The 11,732-nt window shown below is 51.4% G+C and overlaps 1 protein-coding gene across 1 annotated transcript; it reads right to left on the bottom strand.

The window, feature by feature from the left end:
* Positions 1-10,439: 10,439 nt before the first annotated feature.
* Positions 10,440-11,372, bottom strand: LOC147645237 (olfactory receptor 14J1-like). Its single transcript, XM_086874778.1, has one exon. It carries the CDS (start codon positions 11,370-11,372, stop codon positions 10,440-10,442), a length of 933 nt encoding a protein of 310 aa, XP_086730904.1.
* Between the last annotated feature and the right edge of the window lie 360 nt (positions 11,373-11,732).

The following is an 11,732-nucleotide window of genomic DNA, read 5'->3' as shown; positions in this document are numbered from 1 at the left end:
GCCGGGCCGGGCCGAGCCGATCTCTGGCTCGGCTGCAGGTTTTGCTGTAACTAATTCACTAGAAACTGCCCAGTGAAGAAGGAGAGAGGCCCTGGACTTGCAGCGGGTTGGAGCAGAGACCACACGCTCCAGAGCAGCCATGAGGAACTTCCCATCGCAGACGGCTCCAGCTCCTGTTCGGCAGAGATCCCCAAACCATCTACAAAAGCCTGGGCAAGATGTTAACTCTTTCATTACCCAGATGAGACTTGCGGATTAATCTTTTTATCCAGAGAGAGAGAGAGAGAGAGATCAACATGAAAAGAGACTTTATAAACTACCAGTGACAGGAAAGAAAAGAAGCTTCAAGAAAGGTAGAGAATTAAGAAGATGCTTTAATTAAGCTGAAATATCTCCCTGTTAAAACTATGGAGATGGACAATGAAGTCTTGAAAAGAACTCCTTTAATTCATGATATAAGATCTAGAGAGGAATAGTGTTCGAAGTGTAAATTTGAGTAAAGAGTAATTATAGTATAGTGAAGTACTGGGAGATTAAAAGCCTTGAGAGGCCATGAGAAAACTGTTGAGAGATTTGAAGCCCTGAGAGGCCATGAGAAAACTGTTTTCTGGTGAAGCTCACAGAAACAGATGAAGAAGACTTTTTTTGCCTTTGAATAACTTATCCTTAAAAATGCTATCTCTAGACTCATGGCCCATACATACTTCAGAGTGATGTGAAAATGGGAGGAGTGAACTCTAATAATAGCAGCTCTAGACAGCTAACATTAGGGCAATAGAAAACTATAACAAAAATAGTTTTCTTGTGAGAAACTCCATAAATTAACAGGAAGAAACTTCTGTTTCTCTATAAAGATTGGTAAAAAGACTAGCAAGAATTAGGACTGTTTTAACCATCAGAGTTCCAGAGTTTTTGTCTCTGTTGTCATGTGAACAAGGGAATAGTGGGTAGATAGGGGATGGAAAGGTTTTTCTAGAAGTTTATTCTGGTGTTCTTATTATTGTGGTTTGTCAATAAACTTTCTTTTTTTTCCCTTTTAAGTTGTATGCCTGTTTTGCTCTTATTCTAATCCGTATCTCACAGCAAGAAGTAAGTAATTTTCTTAGTTAGTGGTTTAAAACCACGACATATAGTTATATTCTGTTTTAATCAAAGGTCTTATTTGGGAGCAATAGTTCTCGCCACAATTTTTTACCAAATGTAATTCTGCTTGAGGATATATGTGATTTATCTGAGGAGTTTCTTTTTCCAACGACTCCTTAAAGGAATCAGCAGACTGTGAATTTTTGGCACACTCCTCACTCAGAGCAGTTCGTAAGAAATTAATTTCATTTTTCAAACTTTCAACTAAATTTTGTAGGTATTGTATAATTACATTCTCTTCCTGCCTTCGTCTCGTGCGAGCCTCTACAGCTGACGTAAGGCAAGCTCCCAATACAGAACAAATTATGGTTTTATTACGGCCAAATTTGAACTTTGCCTCATGTTGCAGGGAGCAAATTCTATCAGTTACATTTTCCAGGTTGAACCAATTATTTTGAGCCCATTCTTCCCCAGCTGGGGAGGGCTTAGCATTGTGTTTTGCTAACAAAGCAATGAATGCAGCTTTATCTTTTATACTAGAGTTTTCAGAGTGTTCACTCATGTTTGTGTGTGTGAAGGGTTCAGTACCACTACAGGGAGGTAAGACTTAAGTTACGCACAGACGCAGCCTTTGCCATGTCACCCTTCGCGTCCCTGTATGGATGAAGAGACAAAATCTGCTTGGGAGGAACCCCTTTATGTTAAAATTCAAGTTGTCTCTTCACTACACCAAGCAGTCAAAATTCATCAAAAACACATAACAGTACACAGAACCACCACAGGGAGGTAAAACTCAGTCACACTACATCAGACGCAGCCAACGCTGCGTTCCCCCCTGCCGTGGGTGGAGAGACCAAATATGCTTGGGAGGCACCCCTTTATGTCAAAATTCAGGTTGTCTCTCCGCTACACCAAGCAGTCAGCATATAAAAAACCAGTAAGTCCCACCTTTTGTACTCAAAGATCCCGTGTAAAATTCTGAAGACAGAGCCCTCAAATGAGTGTAGGGGTGCTTTTCACCTGGGCGTGTGCAGTTTGCGAGAAATTCGAGTCGCCTCCCTTGCTTTCTAGACACTGCTCACCAGCGTGGCAGGCTAGGGGCGGCTGAAGCAAAACGTCCTTCCCCTGATACAGACTGCACAACAACCTGCAACCCCTTCTGTCTCTCAGAATCCTGTCCGTGACGCCAATTTATGTCACGATCCGCAAGGTGGGATTCGTGATGTGGTTCTTTTAGCCGGTCTTAGAGTACAAAAGATTATCAGCAAACCAAGGACTTAAACAAGAAAACACAGTTTATTGAGTGCTCATCAGCACTAATATGCGATAGAGGGAAAGAGAAGAGAAAGCAAGGCATAAGGAAAAGAGAGTAAGGGGATTATAGCTACCAACGTCGAAGTCCACTCAGCTGTCCAACGACGCAGAGTCTTCTGTCTGTTGGGGAGATCTCAAAGGAAGGTGAGTTTGGGGTATAATTTTATAGTCTTTTGCAAAGCGAGGGGTGCAGGGCCAAAACCAGATGAGATTGATGATCATTGTAATGAAATTCCATTGCGCAGGGAGCAGGTGTAGGGTACAGAGCGATCCATGTCTTGCAAGTCTTTGCTCACCAGCAGGAACAAGGACAAGGTGTTGTGGAAAACCCATTGCACAGGGTACCAGGCACAAACCTCTGCTCACCAGCAGGAATGAGAGCCATGAGTCGTGGAAAACCCGTTGTTCAGGTTACCAAGCCTCTGCTCACCAGCAGGAACAAGAGCAGTGTACCGTGCAACCACCTGCAAACAATCACTTGGCAAACATCCATCTCAGCTAGGCCCAAACCCCCAAACCAAGTCTCTTGTGATATTCAGGGTCTCAGTCTCTGTCCTTGAGACGGTTGTGAGACAGATGAGGGAATCTTGGACGGTCTCTTACAACAGGTCAGGTAGATAGACTAGCAAGAGTCACCCGGGAAAGATTTAAAGAACTAAACATACAATTACAATTTATTACTCTTGAAAGAGCATGGAGTGTATGAGTTTTTTTAAGGGGACAGATTGATCGTTGCTGCATCCACATCCCAAATGTGACTGCAGATGTAGAATATGACATCAATTAGTTGCAACAAATAGAGCATGAAGCATAGGAAAAGCAAAATGATTTAACTATAAATTGGTTAGGCAAAATCTTCAAAGGGTTAGGGTGGAATGTGAGTTCATGGATTAAATCTATCATTGAGAGTGTGATAATCTTAATAATAGTATTCTTAGCAATTTGGTTAGTTTACAGCATCTTAAAGGAGAAATACAGAAGAAAACGTCCTGGAACCAGAAAATAATAAAGGCAGTGACATGAGATCCACACCCACCATCTTCTGGTTCTCCAGTTCCTGACAGCATCCAGGATAACGTTTACATCAATCAAGGATTTGAAGAACACCAAGTATAAACTCAGAAACAAAGGACTGTATTGAGTGATAATATTTGTACTTATGGTGAAGTGAAAATGCTTTCAAAGGGGGGAATGATAGTAAAAGGTTCTAAAATCTTAGAAAATTTGGGGACTTAGAAAGAAAGTTAGGTTTGGTAAGCCCTGGGAAAAGTAGGCCCTGAGAAATGTTAGGCCTTGTGCTTGCTAAAGATCAGGTCAAACTGCACCTGTCTAATCAGTAGATGATAAATGATACAATTGTTAGATGTGATTAGATATAATTATTGTTTAAAGATCATGAGGAACAATGTTGGGGGGCTAAGGGTGGATCACGAGAAATCCATGCCTGGGTAAAAACAATGCTTACAATAGAACAATGTAAGTTTAATAATTAATATGTAAGTTGCATAACGATAGAGTATAAAATATGTTCAACTCAAAACCAAATTGGGTCAGATTTGGGTATGTGTAACCCTGATACCCAGAGCTCTTCAATAAAGCACCTTCATATAATCATTCGCGATTATGTGTGTTCCTGAACGCTAACAGGATGGCAGAAAGACACCGGGGTGACAGGGAGTTGGCAGCAGCCCTGAGCCATCTTGGCTTTTTTCACCCTTTGTCCTGCCCTTGGGAACAGGGGAAAGGGGAAGGTACAGGGAGGTATACACCAAAAAAAAAAAAAGGAACTTCACAGAAGACAAAAACAGTCCACCGGAAGAGCCATACCGTCCATAATTGTCCATAATGTTAATATAATCGTTCATAATGTTAATATCGTCCATAATATGTCTCGTTGGGTGATGTAAGGTGTCCCAGTGTCTGGTCTCGGCTCCCACACCTCCGTAAGCCCTTTTCTTCCCCATGCCCGAGGCACTCCCAACCCAGCCTTCCTGCCAGGTACTCTCGAGTCCTCATTTCTTAGGCGGGGTCTCGCTGGCTCTCAGGCCATCAGCCGGTGACTTACGAGGTGTCCATGGAGCTGGGTCCTGCTGTTCCCTTGCTTTGCTGGATGCCACGCAATCTCTCACCATATGTTGCAGTCAGCAACCTCAGGATCTCGTCCAGGGAAGCAGCAGGATTCTGGGGACCAGCATCAAACACCGAGACGGGCTCCCAGATCATGAAACCATTTATTCAGCATGGGAACAAAGTCAGGTCCAGAACAGAGAGCCCTGAACAGAGGCACAGCAGGGGTTTTTGAGGGACAGAACCCCCGAGGGTTTCCACCTTTGAGGGTGGAGTTCAGGGTCAGGGAGCAGTAGAAGCACAGCAAGGGAGAACCCCTCAGGGACTCAAACCCAATCAGAACACCTGGGCTGCCCTTCTCAAGGGGTTTGGGGTGGGACAATGTTAACTCTTTGCCTCCCTGAGGCTGCTACCACACCACTATAATATTTTTTCCCCTGATCTATCATGCTGAGCACCATGCAAGGCTGTAGAGAGGTCAAGACAACCTCTGTTTTTAAAACTCTGCCCTGCAGCTATTCCTTATGGTGCTGTCAGCAGAGAAGACATTTTGTCTTCTAAAACCTTACTTCTGATAGTTTTTCCATTTGAAAACTATCTGGGCCAGGGGCAGCACCCAGGGACCTGCCCTGCCTGGGGGAACTTATACCTGGATCTTATAACTAAGTATCAGAAACAAGGGCACACACTCTGTATTCCTGACTCCAACATTTTATTCTTATTCTTAATTTTCCATGTTTTAAGTACTACTAGGTCTTCATCTACTTCAGCTTCTACCTCTTCTTCCTAATATTCCTATTCTTATTCTTTATCATTTTTTGGTTTCTGGAGGGTCTTATGCAGGTTTTCGTTGGGGGGGAGGTGGGTTTGGGGTTTTTTTCTTTTCTACTACTACTTCCTAAAAACAACTTTCTTTTCTTTTGTTAGAACTGTGTGTGTTGCAGTCCAGCAGGCTGCCATCGTGTCCTGGGAGCAACACCTCCTGTCTGTGTCCATTCCTCATGGCCAAAGTGCCCCAGGATCAGCATGGAGTCCTTTCCGGAGGAGAGGAAATGGCCTTGGAGTCCAGCAGGGAGGAGCTGGAGCCAGTGTCCCTGCAAAGGGCCAAGAGCCGTGTGGCTGTGGCCCTCGGGGACCCGGTGCAGGGGTGCCGCTGGCGGTGCCAGGCTGCCGCTGGGAGCCGATGACTTTCCAGGTGCCTTCCCGGCCGGACGATGGGCCGGGATGCGGCGCTGAGCCCCGGCAGCGAGGGTCCCCCTTCGGGTGCCGCTTTGGGCTGCCGTGTGCCCTCGGGGAGCTGCCCCAGGGGTGCCACAGAGCGGCCGGGGCCGACTCGGCCTGCAGGGCCAGCGCAGGCCGGGGCAGCCCGTGCGGCTCCCTCGGGGCGCCGGGCAGGCCGCGGGGCAGCCGCCATCTGCAGCCCAGCACTGCTGGCAGCGGGCGCTGATCCTGTGGCTGTGCCGCCAGGCAGGGGCAGTGGAACAGCCCCTGCAGCCCCCGCAGCGCCTGCAGTGCCCACAGGCCCTGCAGCTCCCGCAGCGCCAGCAGCATCCGCAGTGCCCGCCTCAAGAGCGAGCGGCCTTTCCTGTGGGGAAGCGGATGCCCAGGAGAAGAGACATCTTCCACCGTGGCTTGGGCTGCCAGAGGGCCAGGCCCGGCACAGAGTTGCTCTTGCGGGCACAGCTCAGGCTCCTGGCACTCCACCCAAGCTTCTCGAGGGACAGGCAGCAGGATTCCCTCTCGGGCTAAATCTGCCAGGCTCTCCTGCCTGGCCTCTTCTCCTTCCTCGTGCAGCTCCAGGACGCTCACCTCATCCCAGTCATCGTCCTCCCACTGCCAGGCCTTGAGCTGGCTGCACAGGATGTCGCAGTCCCTGCTGTCCTGAGCCAGCTCTCCATCACTGTCATCATCCCAGCTGGACCTGGAGGATTTTCTCTTTGCTTTGCCTCCAGTCACCTCCTGGCCATCCTGGCACAGCTCTTGCTTGCGGCAAGCTTCCCAGTCCAAGAGTGCCTGGCGGCTCGTGCCTTCTCCTGGGGACAGCCGCTGCTCAGGAGATTCTTCCCAATCTGAGAATTCCTGACAGTGATCGCTGTCCGCCTGCCATGGCTCCTGCTCCCTGCACTCGCCCCACTCGGAGACAACTGGGGAGGGCTCTTGCTCCCTGCCCTCATCCCAGTCCCAGAAATGCCAGTAGCTCCCCCATACTTGGACCAGCTCTTGCTCAAGGCCTTCATCCCACTCAGAGAGCTCCTGGCAGCTCTGGGCTTCTCCTGGGGACAGCTGTGGCTCAGTGCAGGCTTCCCCTGGAGTCCCTTGCTGGAACTTGTTCATTTCTCCTCGGCAGAGCTCTGTCTCTTCCTCAGCGCAGGACTCCACGGCTCCTCTCCTCCCTCTGCTTGCCCTCTCAGCCTCCTCCTGCTGCTCCCTCAAGGCCTGGGCTCTCTGTGAGCCAGGCCAGGGCCTGGGGGGCTGGGACTTGGGCTTCGCCTTCTCCTCCTCCATGCCTGCAGTCCTCTGGCACACACAGGTACCTGGACACAGCCACTGTCCTGGGACTGACCCAGGCCCCACAAGCCCTTTATATACCCCCCAGCCGGGGCGGGGCTCTGCCATGTCACAATGGACTTTGGGCACCGCAAGGTCCCGCGTCACCACGGGCCCTGACACACCGTGCCTGTGTCACAAAGGGCACCCCAGCACCCCGTGCCTGTGTCACAAAGGCCACCCCGGCACCCCGTGCCTGTGTCACAAAGGCCACCCTGACACACCGTGCCTGTGTCACAAAGGGCACCCTGGCACCCTGTGCCTGTGTCACAAAGGCCACCCCAGCACCCCGTGCCTGTGTCACAAAGGGCACCCCGGCACCCCGTGCCTGTGTCACAAAGGCCATCCCAGCACCCCGTGCCTGTGTCACAAAGGGCACCCCGGGACCCCGTGCCTGTGTCACAAAGGCCACCCCGGCACACCGTGCCTGTGTCACAAAGGCCACCCTGGCACCCCGTGCCTGTGTCACAAAGGCCAACCTGGCACCCCGTGCCTGTGTCACAAAGGCCACCCCAGCACCCCGTGCCTGTGTCACAAAGCCCACCCCGGCACCCCTTCAACAGCCCAAGGCACCAGGAGCGGCCTGGAGCAGCCCAGGCCTTGGGGGATTGCAGCCCCTTCTTCTGAGCCGCTCCTTCAAATGATCAGGAGTGGCTGGGGCCAAGTGAAGGTGCAAAAGGAGATCGTGTGTGTCTTCGTTTGAAAGACAGGGGCCTGCTAAGGGAGGCAGGAGGCTCCTTTGCAATGGAAAATGTAAACCCCCTCGCTCCCAATTATTATTACTTTGAAAGGCGCTCTCTGGCAAAGATAGGAGGACAGGAAGAAGAGTTTGTGCTGCTTTTGCATGAATTGCTATTTGGTGAGCAGGGAAGAAGCCCCCCATGGAAATGATTTTACTGAGAGGAGCTGCTAAGCAAGAGCTGCCCCTGTGCCAAGCAAAATCCAAGAGCTGGCTAGCTGTGGGAACTGACTACCTATTAAAGCATTTAAAAAGCTGGATCCACCTCGGTGAGATTGACATTTTGCAGACAGGCAAGCCCGGGAAATCTCTCTCTTGCTTCCACCTTTGAGGAGGTACCCGGCTGCCGGTCGGGCCGGGCCCCGCTGCACTGCGGCCCTTGCAGTCGTGCTGACAGTGGCCACAACAATCCTTAAAGCTTCAGGGTCCCCTGACACCCGGGCAACCGAGGAGGAAATTAAAGGAGCGGGTTCGCTGGAGTCCCCAAAACCAACTGGAATAGGAAAATCAAGTAGGGATGAGGCCCATAAAGCCTGCGCAGCACAGGAGCAAAGTGCAAAGACCAGGCCTAGGGGCAGACACAACAATATCTAGCGGAGGTGTGAGGGCGCAGTCGGAGGGCATGGGTCCAGACACAGACTGGGGTTAGAAAGATGCAAAATACTGCGACGAATTGCAACCAGTCGGGGGAGAGACACGGGAAGATTCTAGAAACATAACTTTGAGTGGGGTGACTTGATGAACGTATGAATTGCCATCAAGCCTTTGGCAAGTGCTTCCCAAGGCTTGAACTCAAAGCCTGCTGCTTCAGGGCTGAAGTCTTTCTGGCCCTGTGTCCCAGAAGGGCTGAATCGCACAGGCTCGGCCTGGCGGGGCTGGGCTGGCCCCAGCAGTGACCGGGTGGGGACGGGAGGCTGCGGGACCCCGGCTGAGGCTGGGCCGGACCATGGCTGCTCACACCTTGCCGAGCCTAAGCCGTGCCCCGCTGCCGGCCCCCGCTGAGCTGGAGTCCGCTGGGCTCCGGAGGAGCTCCGGGTGGGTCCAGGCCCCCTCGGCCATGGCCCGTACGGCACATGGTAATTGAAAGAAATTGGCCAGGAGACAAAACTCCTGTTTGATGCCTTTATTAGGATTCAGCTCTTGGGGTGCAGGGGCCCAAGGGGTTGTTTGCACCACGGCCATTCCCACACTGTCAGCTCCAAAGAGGAGACACAATTCAGCTTTGCAGCACACACTGCAGAGCTGGGGCTTCCATCCTCATGAGAGTAGCCAGGGACCTGTCGTCCTGGTTCGCTCTCTAGGGCTGTCAGTCCTTTCCAGTCCTCTTAGGTCATGGTGATGCAGGAAGGTGGTTTCTAAGCAGGTTTAGGTGATGCAGGGAGATGATCTTGCATCATAGCTTGCTCGAATATGTTTCCTTGTCCTTTTATTCCTCTGTTAGCTCGTTGTTTTGGTGTCCTGCATGCCTTAGTTTGCATTTTACTCGGTTACACAGCTTCCTGGGAGTTTCTTTGTTCTAGTGTGGCACAGCGACCATGGGAGATGCCTCGTCCTGTGGCACACCTTTCTAATGGGTTGCTTTTGTTAGTTTGATTTAGCCCCCATGGGAGCAGCTCTGTTACAAGGCAGCAGGGAAGTAAGGGGAAAGGGTACAGGAATGTCTCATAAGAACCTTTAAAACACTTCAGAAACTGGTAAGTAATTAACATTACTAACAACCATCGGAGTAAACAAGGGGTACAAGGTTTACAAATGGGATAAGAACATTAACTGTACCTAACTAAACACAGTATTTTATCCGGGGTGGATTTCTTGAGAGATTTTATTCATGACATGTGCCTGCAAGGATGCGGCACCTCTCTGAGCTGGGGGAGAGGCCAGGGCTGCACAGGGGGGATGCTGTTGGCAGCTCCATGAGGACGCTCTGGGATGCTGCCCTGGGGTGTCCAGTGCAGTGGGGATGGATCAGCCCCTGCTCTGCTGCTCCTTCCCATCTCCCCCAGGGACCTTGCAGAGCCCCAGCCATGCTGTTTGCCCCCAGCCTGCCCACGGCCAGCCTGGGGCTGCTCACGGGGGTTTTCTGTGCTGAGCTTTGGCCTGGCCGTGTTCTTGAGAGAGCCTGGGCAAGGAGCCTGGAGCCCCCAGGCCCTGCCCTGAGGCGTCAGCGCTGCCCCAGCAGTGCCCATGGCCTGTCCCTGCTGCAGCCCCGGCACTGCCACCCCCAGGGCTGTGCCCGGCCCCGAGAGCACTCAGGCCCTGCAGCAACACCAGGGCCAGGAGGGCAGCGGGGCAGTGGCACGGGAGCAGCACTGGCAACACCAAGTGCTGCTGCTCCTGGCCACAGCTGCTGTGCCAGCACTGATCTGCCCCCAGCTCTGCACACAGACACTGCTGCTGCAGCTCCAGAGAAGGGAACAAAAGGGGCATCTCTGGAGAAAACTTTGCTGGGAGATCCTCTAGTTCCTTTAAAGCCATCAAGAGCACAGCCCCTCATTGGCACAGTGTGTGACCACAAGGAAGGTGGAGGGAGAAACAAAATGAGAAAGGGCACAAATAATGACATTTTATTGTGGATATATTTACTTATATTGATAAGTAAAACAACAGAAAAGATCCTCCAAAATTAAACCAATAAGAAATATCAAAGGTGGCTTTTATTACAAGTGATTTGCAGAAATTGGCCAGCAGTTCAATGTTTCTGAAACCATCCAGTCATCAGTGTCCACACTGCAGCCTTGAGCTCCTGGTTCCTCAGGCTGTAGATGAGGGGGTTCAGGGCTGGAGGCACCAACGAGTACAGAACTGACACTGCCAGATCCAGGGATGGGGAGGAGATGGAGGGGGCCTTCAGGTGAGCAAACGTGACAGTACTGAGGAACAGAGAGACCACAGCCAGGTGGGGGAGGCAGGTGGAAAAGGCTTTGTGCCGTCCCTGCTCAGAGGGGATCCTCAGCACAGCCCTGAAGATCTGCACATAGGAGAAAACAATGAACACAAAACAGCCAAGTACCACACAGACACTGACTGCAATGAGCCCAAGTTCTCTAGTGTAGGAATTGGAGCAGGAGAGCTTGAGGATCTGAGGGATTTCACAGAAGAACTGGCCCAGGGCATTGCCATGGCACAGGGGCAGGGAAAATGTATTGGCTGTGTGCAGCAGTGAATAGAGAAAGGCACTGGCCCAGGCAGCTGCTGCCATGTGGACACAAGCTCTGCTGCCCAGGAGGGTCCCGTAGTGCAGGGGTTTGCAGATGGACACGTAGCGGTCGTAGCACATGATGGTCAGGAGGGAAAGCTCTGCTGAGATGAAGAACAAAAAGAAAAAGACTTGTGCAGCACATCCTGTGTAGGAGATGTGTCTGGTGTCCCAGAGGGAATTGTGCATGGCTTTGGGCACAGTGGTGCAGATGGAGCCCAGGTCAGTGAGGGCCAGGTTGAGCAGGAAGAAGAACATGGGGCTGTGCAGGTGGTGGCTGCAGGCTACGGCGCTGATGATGAGGCCGTTGCCCAGGAGGGCAGCCAGGGAGATGCCCAGGAAGAGGCAGAAGTGCAGGAGCTGCAGCTGCCGCGTGTCTGCCAATGCCAGCAGGAGGAAGTGGCTGATGGAGCTGCTGTTGGACATCTGCTGTGGCTGCACATGGGGACCTGTTCATGAAGAAAAAGAGCAGTGACAAATCAGGAGAGACTGGGATCACCCACCTTTGTTCCTGCTCTGGGAAAATCTTCACCCAGGTCCCTGACTGAGCTCCAGCTGTGCTGTCTGTGTGTTCCAGGAACAGCCAGGCCTGTGCCTGGGCACTCTCCAGGAGCCATCCCTGACTTGCCGCCCTGGGTTTGTGGCCATGCAGGAGAGGGACAAGGCTGGAAATTCAGGATTTGTCAGGGGAATCACTCCTAATGCAGGAAGGTTTGTTGCCATCTGCACACACTTCTAAAATATGGCAGGAATTGGTTTTAGGAATTGTCTTCCTACCCACAAATC

The sequence above is a fragment of the Cyanistes caeruleus genome, unplaced genomic scaffold (assembly GCF_971803275.1).
Source record: "Cyanistes caeruleus unplaced genomic scaffold, bCyaCae1.hap1.1 HAP1_SUPER_30, whole genome shotgun sequence".
NCBI classification, from domain to species: Eukaryota; Metazoa; Chordata; class Aves; order Passeriformes; family Paridae; genus Cyanistes; species Cyanistes caeruleus.
This window is presented reverse-complemented; position numbering and strand designations above follow the sequence as displayed.

What these genes read in the sequence shown, in the direction of transcription:
- LOC147645237 (XM_086874778.1), bottom strand. Translation starts at nt 11,372, where the DNA reads ATGTCCAACAGCAGCTCCATCAGCCACTTCCTCCTGCTGGCATTGGCA.